Source organism: Canis lupus, chromosome 17 (assembly GCF_048164855.1).
Source record: "Canis lupus baileyi chromosome 17, mCanLup2.hap1, whole genome shotgun sequence".
Classification (NCBI taxonomy): domain Eukaryota; kingdom Metazoa; phylum Chordata; class Mammalia; order Carnivora; family Canidae; genus Canis; species Canis lupus.
In genome coordinates, this window is record NC_132854.1 from 33,604,727 (window position 1) to 33,629,775 (window position 25,049).

General features: G+C 37.2%; 1 protein-coding gene across 17 annotated transcripts in view; it reads left to right on the forward strand.

Annotated features, from left to right (window-relative positions):
* KLF12 (KLF transcription factor 12) overlaps positions 1–25,049 on the forward strand; it is a 590,400-nt gene that overhangs the window by 440,998 nt on the left and 124,353 nt on the right. For all 17 annotated transcript variants that reach the window (XR_012009964.1, XR_012009965.1, XM_072782791.1 and 14 more), the window contains one exon: positions 497–1,043. Coding sequence is in view for 15 of the 17 variants with exons in the window: in XM_072782791.1 (XP_072638892.1) it covers positions 497–1,043 (547 nt within the window). In the remaining 2 variants the exon portion in view is untranslated. The remainder of the gene's footprint in view (positions 1–496; positions 1,044–25,049) is intronic.

Consider the following 25,049-nt stretch of genomic DNA (forward strand, 5'->3'; position numbering starts at 1 on the left):
GCTTTATAACTGAGGAGAGTGAGACTCATAAATGCAGGATGGTTCAAGCCAACAACATGAATGCCTTTATTTAATTAAAATAGTTGTTATTTTAAATAAGCTGTTGTACTTATACAGTTTTAAGTAGGCAATGCTTTGCATCCTGCCCTTGTCTTTTAGAGATTTTATATAAAATTGACATTAACTTTGGGGTTCTTAGGCCTCTTTTCTCCTCCATGGAGTGCTTGTTTCACTGGATTTGAACAACTGTGTCTGTCTCTCCCCAGTAGGATGAAAATGTATTTCTAGCAGAGGCCTTGTCTTATACTATTCCGTACTTTAGTACTCTCAATTCCAATCACAATGACTGTCACCGAGAAATTCTTCTACTATTTGGGGAATGAGTAATGTCTCGTGGCAATAGAAGAAAAATTAATAAGCACCCCATTCATAAATACTGCATCTATTAAATATGTGATTAACAAAGATCAACATGTGTCCCCTTTTCTCCCCACAGTCTCCAAACGTCCACAACTACCCCGATATGGAAGCTGTTCCCCTGTTGCTAAATAATGTGAAAGGGGAGCCCCCGGAGGACTCATTATCTGTAGATCACTTCCAAACACAAACTGAGCCAGTGGACTTGTCAATCAACAAAGCCAGGACATCCCCCACAGCCGTTTCATCCTCCCCGGTTTCCATGACAGCATCCGCCTCCTCACCTTCTTCTACTTCAACCTCCTCATCGTCGTCTAGTCGTCCAGCCTCCTCCCCGACCGTTATAACATCAGTATCTTCAGCATCATCTTCGTCAACAGTATTAACTCCAGGGCCCCTCGTAGCCTCCGCCTCTGGGGTGGGAGGCCAGCAGTTTTTGCACATTATCCATCCTGTACCGCCTTCAAGTCCCATGAATTTACAGTCTAACAAACTGAGTCACGTTCACCGCATCCCTGTGGTGGTACAGTCGGTGCCTGTTGTCTACACAGCTGTGCGGTCACCTGGAAATGTGAACAACACTATCGTTGTGCCGCTTTTGGAGGATGGGAGAAGCCATGGCAAAGGTAAGGGACACAGGTGAAGCCTTGATTTATTTCAGCGCTAGAGGTAACTATTCCTTTATTCAGTGAGCTGCCCGTAAATTGTATGAAAGTACACTACATCCAAAGTTCTATGCACAACAACACAGACACACCAGCTGATCAGCACGATTGAGTAGGAACTAACTGCTTGTTTCCATTGGTATTTGCTTCAATGTTTGTTGGTCTCTTTTTTTACGTATCAAGTCATTTAATGTTAGAATTCAAAAGTCTTAATTGGCAAAAATGTTTACCTCAGATGCTCAAATATTTAGCATGACTGCTTGTAAGTTGAGTTGCCATTAAAATAATTCTAGAGGTAGGTGTTTGATTTCAAAAGCCTGATGTAGCATGAGTTCTTATCTTAGTATATTGTCATTTTAAACAGTATGACTCAATATGATGGAATTTTTCAAAATGCAATGTTAAAATTCTCTTCTAGCATGTGGAAGGCAGGAAGATACTTTGCTATGTAACTCTACTTAATAATACCTAGTTACCTAATTATATATGGCGGTTATGCAGTTGATCATGAAGTTGCTTTCCTACTTCTAATCTCTTATTATTTCCCAATTTTTACTAAAAGGAATTAAAGTAGCATCTTGCTGTTGATTTTTTTCTTCCTTTATCATGAATCTAAAAAATAAGCCACCCTTCTATAGAAATATAAAATGCCCATAGTCATTGATTCATTTCTTCTAAAACTAAACACATATGTATGTATTTTGTTTTTAGGGCCAAGAAATGATGAGGATTTAAGACTTACGTTGTATTGCTTTTTGCTTTGAAATGATATTACTATTCAGGCTCATAATTAAAATATGATTGATGAATATATAAACACTACCTTCTCATAAAATGCTGGTAAACGTGGATTATTATAATTCTTGCATAAGGTAGGATTCAATGCATAGAAATAACAGTTGATTGTGAAGTTAGAGAAATTTTTGCAAACATACACTACAAAATTGTGCATTCATCTTTGGCAAGTTTTATCTGCATCAAGTTTCTTCATAGCAGACAAAATGAATTTTACCTTCTCAATATTACCAAGTGAAAAAAAATCACATGATTCACAGCACTCAAAGATTTTAGATCACAGCCATTCTGGGCCTAACATGGCGACCTCTGTGTTTTGTATTGCTATGGGCAAAGGCCAGGAACTAGTCCTATCTTAGGGAATAGGAAGAAGAAAAAGAGGTATGAGGTCTTCTGGATTTTACTTCATTTGAATCCCTTGATGTTACTAATATCTCTGATCAAAAGGAGGTAACCAATTTGAATAATAATACAACTGAAGGCCACATTAGATATTTATTCTCTTTTGTATTTTGTTTAGATGTGTACAAATTTTTTGTAAAGATGTGTTTACAAATTTTTTTAAGAATTAAGAATTAACAAAGAGCAAAAATAGAACCTTCCATATTCCATTACTTTATGTGTGTATGTGTATATCATAGAATCCAGTCCTTGTATCATACCCCTTAATGAAAACCGTGCTTTAATTCTGAAGATGATTGATGCAGATTTTCATGTTGTTCATGTCTTTTTTTTTTTTTTTAATTTTGATACACTAATGAAAGCAACAAAAGAGATATCTCTTTTATCTGACATTATCCTTTTATGGGAGAGGTTAGTTTTATTTAAGGCAATTGGTATAGAGAGTATATTGCCAAAATTTAATTTTCTGGAAACTCTGTCTCTATGAAGAACTTTGTTACGACTCATGCAGTAATTTGCTCTCAAGTGTATTTGTGAGTTTCATGCCATGTTTTTTACTCAGCAGTTTTCTCATGCCAAGAATAAAAATTGATGTAATCATAAATCCGTTAGACTGTGATGTGGACATTAGGAGCAGGAGATTCAGGATCAGGAATCTGAGAGTCTTAGTGCCTTCACTTACAGCTTTCAATTGGGAAATTTTCTTCAACGATTAAATAGGGTATAATAACATGACCTATCCTTGAAAATTATTGAGGAGATTAAGTAAGAGCTTAATGTCTAGTTAATCAACTCTCGATAAGATGTTTGCAATTATCTATTATTATTTACCTCCTCCCCGAAATACTTGAAGCAGTAAGGTTCAGAAATTTTTTCTCTGTCTTATAAAAACAAAGTTGGAAGAAAAAAAACATACTGAATTTACAAATGAAAAACCACTCCCAAGCAGTTAGTATAGAAATGCTTCTCAAAGTTGTTACTAAAAATTATAAGGGATGAGAGTTTACTATGAGAAATTGTCTGGAAACATCCCATATTTTCTATTTTTATTAGTTTGTATTAAGTTTTTATAATCACCGTATTATACAGATATTGCTATAGCATTTTATAAGTTTTTTTTTATTGTTTAACTGATTAATTAGATGATGGTAAAGGTGTCTAGTGGAGGAGGGCTGCCTACCTCACAGAATGAATAAAAGAAAGGGCATTTCAGTAATTCTTCAAGTCTTTGTTTTGCACATATGTAGCTGGGCACTAGGCCAACAATGAAATGGCCAAGTGGTAAAAGGAGCCCCGAGTCCATTCTCAGTAGGACTTGTATATCTGGTATGGATAAGCAAAAGAAAATATGATAGGAGAGTTGGATTTTCAAGTTGCTAGTAATAAAATTACAAAACTAACTCCTATAAATGCAGATGATTGTACTGGCTAATTATTTTTAAAGTTGTTGTAACACATCTGGTCTCTGGTAGACCTTATCTGTCATGTTACACAAAGACCTGTGAATGTACCTATCCACATTTTAAGATGATGTATCCTATGAATTGAGTCATTTGTCCATTCAAGTATTTATTGAGCATATGTCATGTAATAAGTATTTTATTGGCACTATAGTTACAGTGTTGAATAAAACAGATGCTGTTTCTATCTCAGAGTGCTTCTATTCTACTGGGAAGTATGGACATTAAATTTTAAAAAATCATGTAATTAGTTGATCATTGTAGATATTCTGTGCTTAAGTTGGATTAAAACATAGACTACTCATGGATTTGCCCAGGGGAGAGACTTTAATTATAATTGCAGACAGAGAAAGTTGTATTTGTGGAAAGTATTTTCACAGTGGGTATTCTATATGGTTGGACATGTTTCCACCATGATGCTCAGAGAGGGTAGTTAGGGTTTGAGGATGTGATAGGGTGAAACGTCCACATGAGTATGCTTGACTAAACAACAAAAGAAGTGAGAAAACTTTCCAGGAAGGATAAAAACTCAGCCCATCCAAGTATTTAAAGAAGATTGGTCTAAAGGAATGGCAAGCTGTTAGCTAGCCCTGGGCCACTGATGTATCTCAGTTCAGCTTTGAATGTGATATGTGATCTGAAGAAAAGCAGCGTGATATTTTAGAACATATAGCAAACAAACAGAATTTAGACTAGAGCTACAAGAGGGAGGATGTCAGAGAAGATCTCCCAGGGAAGACACTTTCTCTCTTGATACCAGAAGGACAAAGTGGTAGTTAGCCCCCAAAGTGGTTTGCTAAGGAATGGGAGTTCTCTTTGTAGAGGGAACAGCCGATGGGCGGATCTGGCCCAAGTTTTGTTACTCTGTAATCTGAGACATATTATTTATAAACAAGACCCTAATGGGATCATTTGACCTCATAAAGGAATTTCATTCCTAGGGAAGTTTTTGGTAGATTTCCCAGGAGATTTTCATTAGTTTTTACAGATACTTAGTGACAGAGCAGCATAAAGGTCATAATAAATCATAGGCAGAATTGTTCTTGGTTTGTTACTGCCTTGATAAAGGTAAATTTAGGATTGTCTCTTTCCTTCCTTCCTTCCGTCCTGTGGACACATTAGATGCCACGTAAAATTCTGAGAATTGAGGCTCCAAGATGAGCCAAGTGCCTGCTGTAATAGACCTTACTTTCTAGTGCAAGAAGCAAATAATTTATGTCAGATGGTTTAAGAGCTGTGAAGAAAAATAAGCCATGATAGGGGGATGGGAAGTCAGAAGAGAGGAGCATAGTTTTAGATACATTCTGGCCTATCTGAAATGTAAGCTCTGATAATGATACCTGAGGAAGACCTTTACGGAAAGGGAGAACTGAAAGTTCAAAGACCCCAAGGCATGAAGATGCATGGCTGGTGTGAGAAGAGCTATGAGGCAGCTGGTGCAACAGGAGGGGAATGGGCGATGGGAAAGCTGTGGATGGGGGACCAGAGGGGTGAGTAGTGCCAGATCATGTATGGCCTCAGACAACATGGTAAGTTCCTTGGTTTTTTCCTAAATATGGTGGGAAGCCACTGGAACTAGGCCTTTGAGCAGGAAAGTGACATGACTACCTTTTACATTCTTCCTTTTGCAAGAATCACTGAATCACTACTTAATGAGGACTGAGAATGGGTATTTGGCAAAGGTGGAGTTCATTGGTGACACTGACAGTGTGTCAGTGGAGTGGTGGGGACAAAAGACTGAAATGAGTTCAAGTTCAGATGGGAGGTGAGAAGGGGAAGCCCGAAAGTCTAGACAGCTCTTTGGAATAGCTCTGCAGGAGAAGTTGTAAAGAAATGGATTGACAGCTAGAGAGACTTTTTAGGGTCTCAAGGGAGGGATTTATTTTATTTTATGTATTTATTTAAGATTTTTTTAAGATTTATTTATTTATTTATGATAGACGGAGAGAGAGAGAGAGAGAGAGAGAGAGAGAGAGAGAGAAAGAGGCAGAGACACAGGAGGAGGGAGAAGCAGGCTCCATGCCGGGAGCCTGACATGGGACTCGATCCTGGGACTCCAGGATCGCGCCCTGGGCCAAAGGCAGGCGCAAAACCGCTGAGCCACCCAGGGATCCCCCTTATTTAAGATTTTATTTATTCATGAGAGGCAAAGAGAAAGAGGCAGAGATAGGCAGAGGAAGAGTCAGGCTTTCTGCTGGGAACCCGATGCAGGATTCGATCCCAGGACCCTGGGATCACGCCCTGAGCCAAAGGCAGACACTCAACCACTGTGTCACCCAGGTGTTCCTCAAGGGAGGGATTTTAAAAAGAGGGAGATATGCTCTCAAAAATAATCCAATAGAGAGTTGAAAATGGGTAATTCTAGGGAAGGAAGAACTATAGAGGCAAAGTCTTTAATTGCATGTTAGTTGCTTATATTATACTGTGGAAGTAACCTGCATCTTGCAGTAATTAATCTGAATTCTAAAGTCAATTTACCAGATTGACAAAGTTTTTAGGAAAGAAAAGATACACAATGGAAAGTGAAAGGAAATACAAAATCAGGAGATAATGATGTAGGGTTGACAATGAAAAGCAAACAAACGAAAGTTCAGTGAAATTTGAATCCACTAAGAATTATAAAAATGATACCAGAACTAATATAATTAATATAAGAGCAAACATTTCTCATTTATCACCTAGTGGAAGGTATAGAATAGTTCAGAACAAAATATAAACCCTAACTATTTTTTAAATCTGAGTATTACTGAATGTTACATTTTGGAAATTCAAAATACTTAAAGAGCAACACAGTAACCAGTCTGTGAAAACCCAGCTAATGAGCTAGAAAAAAAATAAATGGATGCATCTCCTCCCTCCCATGCTTGAGCTGGTCCTCTCTCCATGTAGATGAAGGAACAGGTAATAACACCTCGATGCCTAGGAATGAGGCTCAGGCAAGTGCATGATGTATCAGCAGCTTTGGAATAATAGAACTAAAAAAGCCCGATGCAGCAAGGTGGGGATTTCCTTGACCACGAGCCTGTTCTGTCCATGTGAACCCGCATGAGATAGATTGCCTAGAGGGCTGGAGTTCAGCTCCAGTTTCCTCTGCAGACACATTTTCTTCCATGAAAAATCAATCCCAACAGCCTGGTCTACCAGAATTGTATAAAACATGTTTATTGAGTTAAGACTCTTTATTGTAATGGTGTCATGCTTGAAAAACAACTCATTAAGGGTTATGAGCACATTATTCCTGACTTAAAACAATTATGCTATTAGATCCAAGAGTAGAAAGTACTTTTCCCCCCAAGATATCTGTGACTAGAGCATGTTGATACTGCTGTTAAGAAACCAACCCCATTTGGGCATGTAATTCCTTTGGTCGTCTTTTTTAAGACTGTTTTGGGTTTTTTTATTTTTTTAATTATATTTAGATGAAGTGAAGAATCTTCCAAAAATATACCTTATTTTCATAGCACTCATTCAAGAGTTTCAAGGGATGTGGTCGTGGGCAAATTTGAAATACTCACACCCCATTTTCTTCCCTACAGGCTGTTGCTTTTCTCAGCAGCCAACAGGAAGAAGCCACAAGTGTATTTTTAGTCCTGTGCCATTTCTATTTGTGAAAGGAAATGTGGTCATTGCAGTGATTGCTGCAAAGCTGGTTGGAGAGTATGACTCTAGCTCTGGTTCTTCCTGACCATTGAATGTGGCTATAGTGTTGCTCCAGTGAAACTCCCCATTTCTAGATCTCTGCTACATCCATTGTCTTCTGCTGTCAACTCTCTCACTTGTTGATGTTAAGGACGTCTTATTTCAGGTGACGTCCTTTCTCTTATGGACTTACTTCCTCTGTCTACCTTACACAGGCCTGTCCTCTTGTAGTTCACCAATTCAGTGGAATCCTCATGTCATCTATCCATACGACCAGAATTGTCCCAGGCAGCTGACCTCTACTTATGTGTAGGATTGTCTTTACTTCTTGAGTGATTGAGCTCCTATAGCTTCCTTTGGTAAATTTGTTCTACTTATGCTTAATTATGAGGACTTCTGGATATAGTTCAGCTTCTAGATCTCCATTTGGTTTTTATTGACAAACCATTTAGTTACTTATGTGCTTTTATTATGATTTTTTTTAATGCTGCCTTTTGGGATGTGGGACTAGATTGTTGATGATTTTTGGTTTATTCTTCTTAAATACAGACTTTGATAGGCCTTGAGGGCTTCACTACTACCAGTGTAAAGCAAAAGCAGGAGCCTGTTAAAAGAATGATAGAGGCAGTCAGCTAATATTAGTGAGAAATTGAGTTTAAGTAAGAATTCAGAATATTTTATGGAGCTGCATGGGTCATTTGTTGTTCATGTTTACATGATTTGCAACGGAATAGAAATTGATGGGTATATTTTCACTTCAGGGCATGCACAAAAGTTAGAATAGCTTCCTCCAAAAAACTGGCTTCTTAGGTGCTTGTTTATTCAAAATACCTGCAATCTGTTCATTTCTCTGCTTCAGCTGGCATAGACTGGTTTAGCTCTAAGATTTAATGATAATAACTGGCTCAGACAGGAGATAGAAATTGTCTATATTGTGCTAAGAGAATTAGCAAAAGAGAGAAATTTCTAGGTAAGCTCCTTGTATTTTGTAAAATGTCAAAGAGTGAGTTTAATTGGCTCTTCCCCTTGCACAAAATTAAATATTAAATGAAAGTACAAAGCACAAAAGAAGAGAAAAAGGAGAAAATAAAGACAGTAGATAGAATCCACATTGAAAGAGAGATGATACTTCACTCAGAGGTAGACCTTATTACTTAAGGAGGTGAAGATCTAGATGAGAAAAATCTATTTATTAGAGAAGGTAGTTAAAGCCAAAGTTTAACAAAATGGTTTCTATATTCATTCTGTTGTAAATGATTAGCCCCCATACCATTTTAACTTGTTGGAAATGTTCCTCCTATAATAAGAAGATTGGATTTGTGTTTAAATAAGTATATGCTTAAATGTGATGTTTTGCTAATAAGTAGTGTGATGTAGTTGTTGCATTTATTTTTTACCACACCTGAGAAATTCGATTTAATACATTGAACATTACGTATTAGATTTTGAAATAAGATACCTTTCTTTCCTGAGAAATACGAAGTTATCATATATAATAAATATGAAAATATAGCTTTTACTTAAGTATAAAGCTTCTAATTTCACATAGTACAAGTGCTATTATGCTAAAGAAAATTCTTACTCTACGTATTAGATTGTAGGTATTTATAGAATTATTTTGATGATATTTGTATGTATATACTCATTGCAAGAGACCTTCAGAAATCTATCATCTGTGTATCTAAACGTGTCTGCATATCAAATGAGCATTTTATCCAATGACTCTTAAGACCTGTAGGAACAAATGAAAGAAGGAAGACTAAGATCCAAGAGGGAAACTTGGTCTTGGAATCATTGCCAGCACTATTTTAAATTGGCCTTTTAACTGTTTACAACTCTCTGGCTGTGCTTTCTCTTCCTTATTTGTTTTTATTCCCTCTTCTTTTTCTGTTCCAAACTATATTTTCTCAGCTCTTTCTCTTTGCCTATTTTCCATTGTTAATGGAGAGTTTGATTAACTGGTATTCTACTTTGTGTTCTTTAGGAAAGAACAAGTTGATATTTGTCTAATAAATAAAAGAAGAGCTACCAGTTTACAGAGTAATAATCATATACTTTTTTTTTTTCCAGCCACCTTTTATATGGAGGAAATGCTACCCTGATCATTGGCCAGTTGTATTTTCCACGACTGGGTGGCTCTACCATTTTTTTCCTTCTATCTATTAATTCATTTATTCGACAAATGTTTATTGAACTGATCATATGGCCAAAAATATCCTCTGCTCCCAGTGGAGATTTTTAAAATAAAACTCTTAAAAGCTAGCTCTAGTTTACAGTATGCTGAAAAAATATTTATTGTTCATACTCTGGGTCTTTTGCTGTTGATGAATCTTGACATCAATTTGATAGGTCAAAATGGGCAGTTTTAAAGAAATTAAATAAAATGGAGACTTTTTCAGAGCATATCACCCAAATAAGTATTATATCGTGAAACTTTTGTTCAGTAAACTATTTACATCATGCAGATGTGGTACTGTGAAAGAGAGAGACAGAGACAGAGACAGAGTGTGTACTGAGTCATATTGAAATATGCATTTCTGTGGTTCCTGTCCAGAAAATTTGAAAAATACTCCATTGGATTTCTCACCTCTGCTTCAGCCCCTTCCCCTTTCCTTCTCCTTCCTGCGCCTCCCTCTCAAAGTATCCACCTTGGCACCACCTTTTTTCTTTACCTTCTCACTCTTCACCTTGCTTCCATTTACAAATCTTCTCCCTCTTCCTAGTTGGCCTTCTCTATCTCCCACCACCCCTCACCATTCTACCTACTTCTGACTCTTGATTCCTTTTTCTCTTTTCTCCTCCGTATTTCACCAGATCATCTATCCTAGATATATTATGGAACTAAGCCACTTATGTTGAAAATGACAGTCTTTGTACTGCCACCTAGTGGTAGAATTTTAAAGCAATGCAAGAGTCTATACTCCAGTTACTCTGACGGCTCCCAGATTTTCCCAAGTAGCTTAAGGCTGTGAGAGGGAAGACAATGAATATGCCCCCTTTAAGTAAAACTTGAACCTAAATTTGAAATCTAACTTAGCTGCTTTATTTTTAGGCCTCTAGTATGTGAAATACTTTTTTTTTTTTTAAGGAAAGACTATATTTAATTTGGACCAGAAAAAAAAAAAAGTGTAGCTCCTACCCACCTGTCCCACTTTCCATCTTGTATATTTGTATGTGATTTCTATTTAGTAGAAATAAAATGTTACTTTCTATGTATCTGTGCTTAGTTTTTTTTTTAAACTATGGTCTTTGCTGGATAAACGGAAACATCTATTCCAACGTGTGTGCTTACAGATTATGCTAGTTGTCATAGAGAAAAAATAAAAAGTAAATGGAGAGTTATTCTGGACACAGCAAGAACTCAGGAAGACAGAAAATAGAATTTGGTGAAATTGTAATAACTTGGAGAATTCATCAGAGGAACTACCTCCTTAGTAGCTAGGGGCTTAGGGAAAAAGAGGTTCAGTAGAAACAGGATAGAATTAGAAAGATAATCTCATGATATTTGGGTTTCTCAGGGAGAAAGAAAGAATTAATGGGACTTGGGTGACTTACAAAAAGGATAAGCTCCTCTGTTGACAGAAACTGTAGTTGTTTGTATGTTTTATATATGTTAACACAAAAGTATGTTTATGTATGTTATTCATTGTTATAAATCTCCACTCCTAGATTAAAATATACTGCTGTCTCCCAAAATCCTTGTAAGCTTCAGAAGCTGCCTTTTCCCCAACACATTGTGTTGTGCCTGATAATAGTTAATGCTCAATAAATATTTATTGGTTGAAGATATGAACAAATTAATATATTAATATAGTCTGGTATAGTTCCAGTGTTTTGATAAGATGCTTAGGAATGCTGTGGCAGTGTTGGCCTATAGATCTAAACTCTAACTATGAAAGGATCTTTCTCTTACATGGTAAAGGAGATGAAACTGCAGAAAATGATAACCAGCAAGGGTCCTCATATCCTCACAGTCTGGCTCTGGCCACCCTTCTATCCCAGTCTGTTGCCCTTCTACCTAATACACCTCATGTCCTAGATACAGTTTCCATGGCTTTTCATGATGACAATTCTACCTTTATCCACACATTTTCCTTTTCCTGGAAGACCCTTTCTTTCTCTGGCAAAAAACAAAAACTACATACTACATTATAAGGCAATTTATTTCATTCATTCATATATATATATATATATATATATATATACACACACATATATATGAAACTTTATGTGTATTTATTTACATAGGCTCAATATATTTGGCTCAATATATAATATGTAATTACATGATAATATCTATATCATTGCTCTACTGCCTTATCCACTATTTGGTATGCAATGAACACTAAGTGTTTGCAGAAGGAATGTAAACCATTCCTAAAGCTGTGACTATTTTATGTCATTGGGCCATCTGTAATTCCCTGGCATTCTTGCCTATATTGTTTCTAAGTTTGTTTTATTTCAGAGTACTTAGTATTAAAGAATGATGTTTGGTGGTACATTTTAGATGCTTGCTATGATTTATATTTGAATGGTTTCTGGAGTTGAACCCCTGTGGGTGAAAGTATTCTTATAACTTCAAAATGTCTTAATGAAAAGATATTGCTGCGTGAAAATTATAGTCCATATTTATTCCTTTACCCTCAGGTAAAATATTTTACCTGTGAAACTAGGATAAATAATGGCTTTGATTGATTCGGGCAATTAATAGAGTCTGCTATAGGTTTCTTCTGTAACAGTAACACCAATTTCCTTCCCAAGTCAGGGCGAAACAATTATACCTCCTACCCCACTGTAGTTAACTGCGTCAGCATCATAGTACCATAAAATCTCAATAAAATCTGAAAACTGTGTAGTATGGATAATCCCACTATAAATTGTAATAAAAATTACCCCTCCAGACTCTATATTCTCTCCATTAAGTTCATAGACACTGTCTCTTTGTACATAAAGTTTTATGAAATAAATCGACCAGTTCTCCTGTCCTTACCAGATAGCAAGCTGTTTTGATTTAAAAGCTGATAATGGTACAATCAGATTTTGGTGTTTGCAGTGCATTTTAAAAACATAAATTTCATCTAACGAACCTTAAGTAGAAGGAAAATGCTACTTTTATTTGCATGAGGCAGTGAATGTCTCTTTGTGAGAAAGAATAAATGACATATTTACCATGGTGGGCCTATTTGTTGCAGCCATAAAACAAAGATTTGGTTTCCGTCCACAGATCTCTAATCTTAAAGGTATATTAAGCAAACCCAGGCACAAATCTGAAACAGCTCTGTCTGAATTGTTTCAAATCTTCTGTGTTTAGAACGAATTGTCAATTTTGTGATTGCATTTTTGTCTCTCCGGCTAAATTCAAGGGCTCCCTAATCATCTCTGGTGTGGCCTTTGTCAGGAGTGGATGTTTTAAATCAGTCCTCTATAAACACAGAGCCCTTTAAAACAGAGGAACTCTTCTAGAGACCTAGGTTATAAATCCCCAGAGAACATGAATTAGACTCTAGAGGAAGTCATACGTTATAATGAAGGTAGAGTAGGTGGCATTTGAGGTCGAAAGTTAAAGAAGCGTAAGATTTTGCTACTCAGTATCAGTAAAGTATTCCAGACCAGGAAAAGAGTGAACAATGAGGGCAGAGGATGAAGTGTGCATAAAGATTGAAGAATAGTGTGGTTTCACTGAACTGTAGGCTGTAATGCACTCACACACACACACACTGCATAGTCTATAAAACACATACCACTTGCATGATATATATTGTGAATTACTTACAGGAGAGGATCTGAGGTCCTTTCTCTGAAGAAGAAAGCCTTTTAACTCTTAGTTTAGATATACTTCTTACATTCTTTGTGAATATGATTTTCCAGCTGTGCATAGAGAGAAAATAGTGAATAAGAACTGCAAAGGAAAAATAGCCGAGAGGAGTATTTCTCAATTTTTTTATTTTTATAACTTGGGTCCCCTGAAATGTCTCATTAGATGTTTTTATGTTTTCCCAGCAGCCACAAAAATTTTGTAGCATTTCACGTTCTATAGTTTTCCTTAATATAAGAAGATAGATCTACTGGTTTTGCATTACCAATCTACACATGCTGGAGACCCTCTGAGATCCTCATATGCCATCCCCCTGCCCAAATTAGGAAACTCCCTTTAGTAGGTAGGCTAAGAACAAAAAGTGGCAGCTAACAAAGAAGGTGTCAAAATTATTATTAAAATAAGAACTTGAAAAATCACAGCAAGGTCTTTTGGGATTAGAGTAAATAGGCTTACACAGCTCTTTAGTCCTTGGAGATAATACTTTATTACAGCACAATAATTGCTTTTGAAATAATGACCATTAGTAATGAAAGAAAGGTTAAATTATGGTCAGTCTATTTGAAGTAGGCAACAGAGAAAGTATGTAATAAATCTTATACACATATTTATTAAAAATCATTTAAATAATTAACCTTTATCGAATGCCCATATATTCTTTGTGCTTTACATATATCATCTTTAAGTCTTACAATAACCAGTGTATGGGTATTATGGCCTGTCGTTTACAGATAAGGAAACTGAGACTCATGTTACTTCATCTACTTCTTACAAGGGCACAGCTTCTTAGCGATAGAGCCTTCAATAAAATCAGAATTTCATAATACTCTAAAGCCATTTGCCATTCTTGGACTTGATGCTTGAAGAGGTGGGCCTTAGTTCTTTAGAAAATTTGTCAGTATTAATCCAATTCCATATTTCCTCAAATTAGATATATTTTTTGTCAAGATTTAATATTTGTTATATATGAAATTTATGTATCTACATCTGCCTCTCTATATAAATTGCATGAAGTATTTCCATGTTGCTAAATACTGGCTTTGTGGTACCGTATTACATATTTCTATTTCTCTAGCATCTTGCAACACTAAAAACAGCCTCAAGCTGTAGGTTAACATTTCTAGGTGTAGGGAAATTTTGTCACATTGTGGTTCACTGAGTTTCAGAGATCGACATCTATGTCATTTTTAGACATATCTGGTCTCTGCCTGGAGCTCTCTTGAGCTGAGAATTGGTTCAACAGACATATAGAACACAGACATGCCTGTTCTATCTTGCCTCATTTAGGTAGTGGTTATTTTCTGAAAAACACAAGTGGAAACCACAAAATAAAAATACAGCCAGCATTTATTATCACTGTTATAATTATATTTATTTTTCTTAGATTAATGAGTTCAATAAAATTCCGAGCACTAGCCAATAGCTAATAATCATTATAACATTATAGTTTTAGAATTATCTTAGCTTATATAGCAGATGTTCCAAAATGCCTTCTTTAAAATTGGAAAATAAATTCCAGAAAATGTGTTTGGTTACAGGGAATAGCTTCATAGTAAGATCTGACATTTTCCAGGTTTTGTTTCTTTCCCGTCTCAAATAGTATCTTTTCTGTGTTTTTGTAGTTCTCATCTTACTAGGTTTATCAAAGAGTAAAATACCTTATATGCTATCCAAAATTGATTGGCATCGTGATATGAGAGAGCAGATACTTTCCGACATGTTTTCTAAGTCATGGTTATAACAGAATAGAATCAATCCATTTATCATCCTACAAATGAGCACAACTGGTGAGGCACTGCTTGCTTAATGGCATTGTTGTACCCATTGGTATAATCTACAGTAATCAAGGTAGTATAACCTCCAATTACGTGTTTTATTATCTCATTATCCGCCTTGCAAGTGAAATAACTACTAACAGGCCCATTTCTTTCCTTCCTTGGCCACTTGTGATAATTTTTTATAGTAATATCGTCACAAGCCCCTCATAATTAAAAAATAAACCCCCTTTCAACTATAACTTAAACCAGTTTTTTTTTAAAAGATTTTATTAATTTATTCATGAAAATACACAGAGAGGAGAGAGAGTGAGGCAGAGACACAGGCAGAGGGAAAAATAGGCTCCATGCAGGGAGCCCGACATGGGACTTGATCCAGGTCTCTAGGATCACACCCTGGGCGGAAAGTGGCGCTAAACCACTGAGCCACCCAGGCTGCCCTTAAACCAGTTTTAACTGTATAGTTTTGTATATCTGATATAAATGGAAGGTTACAGCTTTTTCAGTTTACACGTCTAAATAGGCCACTGAATAGTTTATAGCTATTTTTCATTGTTGGGCTCTGTCTTTCTAATTATGATAAACATCAAGAGTAAAATTTTCCTTACTGGCACAAGCACAAACCATCACAGACTCATATCCTACTTGATAAGATTATTTATACTGTATCTTATTCCAGAGAAGTAAGGAACATCAGCCATATTATTACTGTTCAGCCAGTGGGTGGCTTGCTTAGAGAGCTCTTGTACACACACACACACACACACACACACACACACACATACACACACACACATTTTTAAAATGATACCACCTTGTAACTGTTGCACTTCAGAAACTAAATGAAATTAGTTGACTTATTATAAACTTATTTCCTATGTTAAATCATTTAAATGGGGAAAAATTTTTCATATTTATTGTTTAAACAAATGGGATGATTGTAGCACCAATTTGTTTTCTTTCTCTTTTATCAAAACTAAAAAACAAAACAAAACTTGAACTGCCAGTATTGTTACTGAACAGTAATAAGAACATTCGAAATATTTTTATTTAAAAAAAAACTTTAGGCTTCATTTTTTAAAACCTTTTGCCTTATTCCAGAAATCTCCAGGGTTTTCCTTTTTATTTACTACTTATCCATTTGATTCAGTGCACATTTATGATTCAGCCACATGTACAATGCACAGATGATGCCCAGAAGAATCTCATAGTTGAGTGAATGGAGGAGGCAAAGCAACTTTTATGAGGAGTTCTATAACACAGATAAGTGTACACTTACAAAGATAGGTCACAAAGGAAAGAGCACAAAGGTCAGTGATTGGTAGGGAGTAGTGAAAGGCAATTATTTTAAAAAGGTGTAAAATCTTAGACATATAAAAGAACACAGTGCTTTATATTCTGGTGGAGTTCTGGTGGAGTTCTTGTGTGCCAAGTCTGTATTAAGTGGATGCTATATGGAGACAGATAAAGCTTGTAAGTTGGTGGGTTATCATAGGAGGGCAGGCAAGAATTCCTAAAAGCCTGTGCAGAGGCAGTAGGAATGGAAATCTGATGGATAGAACTTGCCCAAATGGATGTTGAGGTCAAAGGGAAAAATAAATGTAGATAATCCACAAGTTGCTTTGGCAACTGCAACATGTTGAGAATGTTAAGTGGAAGAATGTATGAATCGAAAGACAGTACTGAGAATTTTACCCAGAAAACAACATAAAGTGGAGTAATTGACAAAAACATGGAAGAAAAGATACAAGACATGAATCGATGTGTTCCAAAATTTATCTGAAAGGACATCTATATAATAGGGGTAGATGGAATATGTTATTCAGAGAAGCAATGTCAGAGAACTATCTGGGAATTCTGGAAAATTAGGGAAGCCATGAATCTTAGAATATTGAGGGATAAGAAAAAATAAATCTGCATCTAGACATATAGCAGTGAAATTATCAGGCATAAGTCATAAATAAAAACAGTTTATCTACAAAAGAGTTTAAAGAAAAACAAAGACTGTCAACAATAACAAATGCCAGAAAGCAATGCAGTAGTCTCTTCAGAGAACTGAGTGAGGGGGTCCTAAAATTCTTTTCTCAGCTCAGCAGTAAAATAAAATTTATTTCAGGCATATATTGACTAAGAGCTTACCACCCACACAAATTCCCAGAAAGATCTAAAGAATATGCTTTTGAAAACAAAAACAAAAACAAAAAGAACCAAAAGCAATGGTGAGCTTAGAACTAGTTTTAAAAGTATAAGTAGGGGCAGCTGGGTGGCCTGGCTCTTGATTTTGGTTGAGGTCATGTTCTCAAGGTCCTGGGGTCCAGCCCCACATCAGGCTCCACGCTCAGCTGGGCGTCTGCTGGGGGATTCTGTCTGCCACCCCCGTACTCCTCCTCACAGGTGCATGCTCTTGCTTGCTGTCTCTCTCTTTCTCTCTCAAAAAAAATAAATCTTTAAAAAAGTATAGATACATATCTGCAAAAAGAAATAAATTTTAATTAACTCTTGGTGGTGAAACATGAATCAAAATTCTGAACTATAATTAAAGAACATGGGGAAGGTGGGAATGTTCATTGGGTGGTTATAGCGTCCTTGTGTTTGAGAGAATAGATACACAGAATGACTTTAGACTATAGAAAAATTATTAAATGAAGGAATGTAAATAAATATCAAATATAATGTTAAGTGCAAATAAATTGTAGAATATGGTCTTACAGTTTTTTTTTTAAGGATTTTTAAAATTAATTTATTCATGAGAGAGAGAGAGAGACATAGACAGGGGGAGAAGCAGGCTCCCCATTGAGAGCCCGGTGCAGGACTTGATTCCAGGACCCTGGGATCACGCCCTAAGCCAAAGGCAGATGCTAAACCACTGAGCTACCCATATAGTTTTTAAAAGAGCAAACTGTATCTTGTTTATTGATACATATGTAGTTAAAGCATTAAAAACTTAAATACACCAGGATACTATGGAAGAAGGAAACAAAATAGTAAAAACAAAGAGTCAACTTTTTATATGTCTTAGTTTTTTTAATGACCTGAAAGAAATACTGCAAATGTTAAATTTTTAAAAATCTTTTGCGGGAATAAATAGACATGGAAATCTATTTTTGTGGGGGAATTTTTTAAATAAAAATGACATGGAAGAAAAACTATAAATAATTTACCTCCATTTATAAGAAAGTGTGTGAGATAGAAAACACGAGATCGTGTGTTGAATGGCTCTTCATATTTTATCTTTCATGTCAAACATTGTTGAGTGTGAGAGACAGTGGGAAGAAAACATTTTCAAGATTTGAGATGGTTGAAAGAGAAAAAGAAATATAAATGCTGAAGAGTTAATTTGGCCCCTGACATCTTATTTAATTGATAATATAAATGTGGTAGACACCAAAGAAGATCTTTCTCATTAGCATGTGAACTTGCATGGATTATAATGAACCGTCCTGGCCTCTCAAGATCACTGCTTGGCCTCAGGGACAGCTCATGCTTAGTACTGAGGAGGTGACTTGGCAGCTTTGGTTAAGGAAATCAGCATAAATGATGTTCAGAATGCATATTATTAGAGCATTATAAATTTTAGAAGTATTTCGAACATAAATGTCAGTGGTTTTTACCATTAAAAAAATCTATTTTTCTTTTTTTACCATATTCAAAGACAATATCAAACTTTGTATTTAACACCTAAACATACTGACCTCAAGCATAACACAATCTAAAAGGCATTTGCCTAGGAAAACCCAAGACCTCATTCTCCATGATAGCCTTTATCTTCAGAAACTGTCTCTTCTCTCAGAACCTAGATGGACTTTCATAGCGAAGTTAGTTGTAAACCCAGTTTAAAGTTAAAGAAGGCAGAAAAGACTAGTGTGTGCTTCCTATGCCCTCTCTCAATATAGCATGTATTATATAGTGTTCTCAAAATACTCATGCCACCTGGCCTATCTCTAGACAGAATTACAACTTTGGCCTTCTTCTTCCAGAGTCATTTCTGGAGACTGCACCACCTGCCTGTATGGGTTCCCCCTCTAAACCTTGTCCATAGCTTGCATCTCTGAGCTCAGGAAAGGGTCTGAGCAAAGGAGCCCCAATGTAACAGATGTACCTGAAGCCAAAGGAAGTATGATTCCATTTCCAGGGGTAGGGATCTCACCAGCACGCTGAGAGACTAGGTGATTTATCATCTCAAGGGGAAAGGGGGGTGGGTAGCAAAATATCAAAATAACGTCTCTTTAAAAATAAATGAGAAAACAGAGAGTGCATGATCCTTAATGACTGAGTGAAACTAATAGACATTAGTTTCTTACATTTCCTACAAAAGCGTTACCAAACAGAGACTTGAAATGGAAAACACCTTTAATCCAGTTTTACAAAGCAAATTTTTCTCTTTGGAGTTTGCATAAAATTAGGACATAAAATGTCACATCCTTCATCCTGGATTGAAACAGAGAAAAGAAAATGTAGCAATACTTCTACTTTTTTGGCTCAAAGATATATACAGGTCATTTTTGAATACTTATTTTCACACCAGGTTAGGATAATGCAAAGCAAAAAATTGAAAAGAGGGGATCCCTGGGTGGCTCAGCAGTTTAGCGCCTGCCATCGGCCCAGGCTGTGATCCTCGAGACCCGGGATCAAGTCCCATATCGGGCTCCCTGCATGGAGCCTGCTTCTCCCTCTGCCTGTGTCTCTGCCTTCTCTCTCTCTCTCTCTCTCTCTCTCTCTCTCATGAATAAATAAATAAAATCTCAAAAAAAAAATGGAAAGAGAAGAAACAGTACTACTTTTGCCTTCATAAAGAAAACATACCTTCCATGATTTTAACATGGTAGGCACTGGCATTTCACAGGTGTAACATCTAAGATTTCCGTGTTTCTCAAGTGTCTCCTAGAAGTCTGGTATGGAGTACAGCTTTGCTAAATTAAAACTCAGAGTCACATGAACATGAGAATCCTTTCATGAGTGAGCCTCCAAACTCTAAGACTCCTCTCAGTGCTGCTTCGTGGCCTCTGCTTATGGCCCACACAGTAACTCTTGTGAGTTGTGTGTGGGGAAGGATGTGTGTGGGTGTGTGTGTAAATTACCCATCAAATAAAGAAAATTTTCATAAACTTTCTTTAATGTGATGTGAGGAATTGCACAAAAAATATAGAACTCTAGACAGAAATGTGTTACACAATGTGAGGACAAGTGTGTGTTCCTGCAGCCAAAAAAGAGAAAGTCTTAAGGGGCCAGAAGTGGCAGTGAAAAGAGATAATAAGCAGCCTTGAAAGCTATAAAAAGATTCAGTGGCATGTATAAATAAATCACAAATTTGAGGATTTTTTTATGGTCTTAAAACATATCTTCAAGAATTCCAAGGGTCTACTGCATGTCTAAGAGGACAGATGAAATCACTGTTGCATATTATGACTTACTTCTAATCTAGTTGGTTTAAGTATATTCTAAAATGAGGTATGGAGAGCAAATTACTTGAAGAGGGAGGAAAGGAACAGCAACATTTATTCTAAATGTGCCCCGGTAGCTCTGCATGCCTACTTTTTTCATTTACCGCGTGCCACAACTCCTGAGACAAGGACCATGATTCAGCGGTACTTAAAATTATTGTAGCAGGTGTCAATCTGTGTTTTGAAAGATTCAATTTTATCCAGTCTACAGAACAGAAAACAGAGTAAAAAAGACCGAGTGAAATATAAAGAGTGAGTTAACAGGCCATGGACTAATGCTTTAAATCATCTCTGTGTGTTACATATGAAAATGAGTTTAGTGATTTCATTATTTACCATATGTACTCACCACAAAATCACTTTATTATGAAGTATTTAAAATCATCTCTGCTTAAAGTGGATTCACTTTTGAATAAATCAATTGGGGCTAGTTAGCTTGGGTTTTGAGCATTTGTAATGAATTGACAAAATGGAAAGGAATGGGAAATAGTGGTGTAGTGATATTTCGGAGTTCAAGACTCTTAGATGACTCTGGAGAGTTATTTAAGGTTACCAAGCATAGTGTAAAAGCCCACTTATTAATGGAAAATTTTATGAACTCTTTAATCACAAAAGCCTTTTGTGTCCTTAGACATGATTCCAATGAACACAAGACAATTGTAAATCTGTGTTCATTTTCTTTTTACACAACTAAAAAAAAAAAAAAAAAAGTAGTTTTAGCCATGATTCTTTAGAAAATTGAAACCTTAGTTGCTGTTGCGATAATCTCAGCAAACATTAATTTTAAAACTGTATTTTAAGTGACTGAATTCCTTCACTGAAGTTTCCAAGCAGTAACTCATATTATAGAGATGATAGGTCTGTTGAACTATTTAAAATATTTTCCTAGAAGGAAAGAAAAGCCTGTTAAATGTAATTTAGCTAAAAAGTGAATAAAAATTATGAACATTTTTATTCTGTCATTCACTGACCTAATCAGACCCACAATATAATTATCTAAGACTTTCCCAAGTAATAGAAATTTAATGATTGTGACTCCCTCCTCCCACAATGTTAATATTAGAATATAAGCCAGAATGTGATTTTTAAAATAAAAAGTGAACTAGACACTTTCATCATTATATTATGGAATCTTTTGCCTCCTGAGAACCACTGTGACCATTTCAAACAGAGACTTGCGATTATTACCATCATCTTCATTAGCCAATATTATATTTTACTGTGTGCGAGAGTCTAATTGATATTCCTCTCCTCTCAAGGAGTAGACAAAAGGAGAGATTGTGTTTTGTTAGAAAATGAAAGGAATTCATGAAAGAAGGTATCATTCTGTAAGAAGAGTAGATTTTTGTTGGCTAAATTGTGGGTAGAAGGAAATAGCCAGATACACCTGGATTAAGGAAGGAGCTTGAGGGTAAGTCTCATCGGAGTTCCAAATAAAAAATGATTGTGGAATAATTGGAGATGGCTGTTGAACCCTATTTGTTAGGTGGTGGGCAAAATTCCTTTTAAATAAAGAATCTTTTGAGGGAAGTCCTGCATTCATTCAACTCCTAGGGAAGTGCTATATGAGACGAATGTATGCGGCAGTACCTTGAGGAAGTTCACTGAGAAGTAGTATGAAAGGAAAGAGTTCCAGAAAAATTATGGGGTAAAAGCAATAGCAATTAGTTGCCAATTTGTACTCATTTCAGGAGTACAAGTGAAATGAATGAGAGTTTTGAATCTCAATGACCTGGGAAATTATGGATAAAATCAAGGCTCTACAGAAGAATAGCACTTAGTGGAAATGACTTTGGAACATTCAGGGGGGACAAGGTGCCAGAAATAGAAAATTGGAGTTTAGGGGAGAGATCAGAGCTGGGACCACGAATTTGGTATTCATTTTCTCTGAGATAGTCACTGAGATTGTAGCACTTGTAGGATTGTGTGGGATTGATTAAAGAGAGGCAGAAGAGGGTAGGTAGTGGAAGCTTAAGGGGAAAAGGAAACTTTAGATGTATGCAGAAAGAGGAGATGAAAAGAGAGGTAAAGGGGGGGACGGGAGGAAGGGAAGGATGTAGGGGAAGGAGAGAGGGCAGGACTGACTGACCCAAGAAATTCGTGTGAAATAGAGTCAGTAGATGCTTTCTCTAGAGGGCCAAATGATTCTTTCAGTGAGCCAAATAAGAGTCTGTGACAGTTACTCAACTCTGCCACCGTAGCACTAAAGGAGCCAGAGATACAATAAATGAGCATGGGCAAATAAAACTTTATTTACAAAAAAAAAAAAAAAAACAGTGACAAGGTTCAAGGCCTTAATGTGCCCATCTAGAAACCAAGGGAGGAGAGAATTTTAAGAGGCTGGCAGTGAAAATGAAGGGAGATAATCAGCAGTCTTGAAAGCGGTGGAGAGGTCCAGTGGCATTATAACTGAGATATGGTGCTTGCACTAGAGAATTATAAGAACATTATGAGGTTATTTTTTAATATAATGGGAGCAGAAGCCATTACACTGTCAAGTGTGCAGATAGGAATTGGGGAAAAAATGAATAAATGGCATATTATAACTACACAGTACCAACATTCCAAGATTTACATAATTGATTACATTTTTAAATCTTCATTTGGGATTATGTAGACAGACACAGTTGCCACCGTGTAAAGGCGTGCAGTTTCGTTAGCAGTAACACAAAAGTAAAGAAGGCAAGAAATAGATTTTAGTTGAAACTTCAGTAAGTAGCGTGGGACCCCGGAGAGCTGGTTCTCATCTTGAGTTTACCACTCTGAGTTAAACTTTATTTACTACTGAATTTTTCTCTCATCGTAGATCTTGATAGGCTTGAGAAATCAGGCATCTATTTGAACAATTGATATTCTGAAAGCAAAGGAGGGCAGGATATCAGTTGTATGACTGTATTATGAAGAACAGACTTCATAGGCCTTCGGGTAATAACGTCCTGAATTTTAATTGATTGCTTTATGTGCAGCCAGCATGAGGTGGCCAACGAGAAAAAAAAGCTCATGAGATTTTCAGAGAATATTAATGTGACTGATGATTCTTACGCATGTACATCTAGCTGGCTCTCCTCCCGCGCTTCAGGCTCAGTGGCCCGGCTGATTCTTATCAGATGGCTTCCCTTCCCACTCAGAGCAACATTCAGCATCTTTACATGCGTGTACACCTTCCTCTGTCCTCATCCACTTCGCTGTCCCTTTTCAGCTCCAGCCACGGAATAGCCTCCTTATAGGTCCTTAGACACCTAACACCCTTTCCCACCTTAGGGTTATTTATTACACCAGTTGTTTGCCCTGCCTGGCAAACACCCCCCACCCCCCCAACCCTGGTCTCCAGTCTGTTTCTGCCAGCCCCTCCCCCCACCATGCCCCCCTCCACCAGCTTCTTGCCCCCTTCAGGTCCTCGCTCACCTCTCATTTTCTCCATGAGGCCAGGATGGTCTACCTTCCCCTCGGCTGCCTCTAGCCTCTCTTTTTCTCCACGGCACTTCCCCACTTTATTTTTCTCCATGGCACTTCTCATTATCTGACTGAGTGTATGTTTTTCTTATTTATCTTTTATTGTCTTGTCTCCTCTCCCAGAGTGAAAGCATGAATTTTTATCTGCCCTGTTCACTGCTCTCTCCACAGCACCCAGAAGACTGCTTGATTCCTCATAGGTGTCCAATAAATATCTGTTGGCTGAATATATAAGTGAATGTTTGGATCAAGAGGAGTAGTGGTTTTATATATTATCCAATATATATTCTGCCTCTGTGATGGTATTTTCAGTTTAGGTACATTTAAAACGAAAACTGCCTAATTTGAACAGCCCAGGAGACGGGAAGGGATTTCGCCGTAGTGTCACATAAGGGATGGTTGGAGAAGCACTGGATTTACTGCGGGGTGAAGCAGAATGGGGATGTGCTGTGCAGTGCCAGGCGGGGTGATGAGCGCTTTGAGGGCATCATCTCATTTACTCCTCAGAACAGCGATGGCAAGGAAGAAACGGAGGAGGAGCGGTGGGAAATCCATTGCCCAAAGTCAGATGGCTGCAGGTGCCAGATGGCCAGAGGTCCCACCCATGTTCTTGGAAGCCAGACCTCTGTTTTTATCCTAAAGAAACACCAGGGCCATCCTTTTTAGAGCAATTCCTGTATAGAATGTGGTAGAGGACTCTTCTATAATGCTATGCACAGTCCCCCTGCACATTTTCCCCTGCCCCCCTCTCCCTTTCTCCCACTGCTTTCTAGAAGCAAGCAGGCGCTCACATGAGAGCCGGGGTTTCTCTGGCTGGGACCTGCTTCAGCCTTGGTAGGGCATCTGAAGGTAGCAGGCAGTCTGTCAGGCTGAGGGAGGAGGAAAGAAAGGCTGGCAGCCTCGCTGCCTCTGCCTCCTGCCCTTCCGGCTACAGACACCCCTCTCCTGTGCGGCCCCGATGGGCCAAGGTGAAAGGGATTGCTCGGATCCTTCTGTGCATCACTCTGGTAGGGACCTGTTAGTCTTGACAGCCTCAGTGTATGTCCACAGATTGTCATATTCTTTGCATTTCATATGGTGACATATGGAAGGACTTCCTGTCCTCGAAGAATCACTGAATGGGCCAATTTATTTCTATATAAGATTGAGCCTTTAATTAAAGTTTGACACCACCTAGGCTGAGGTGG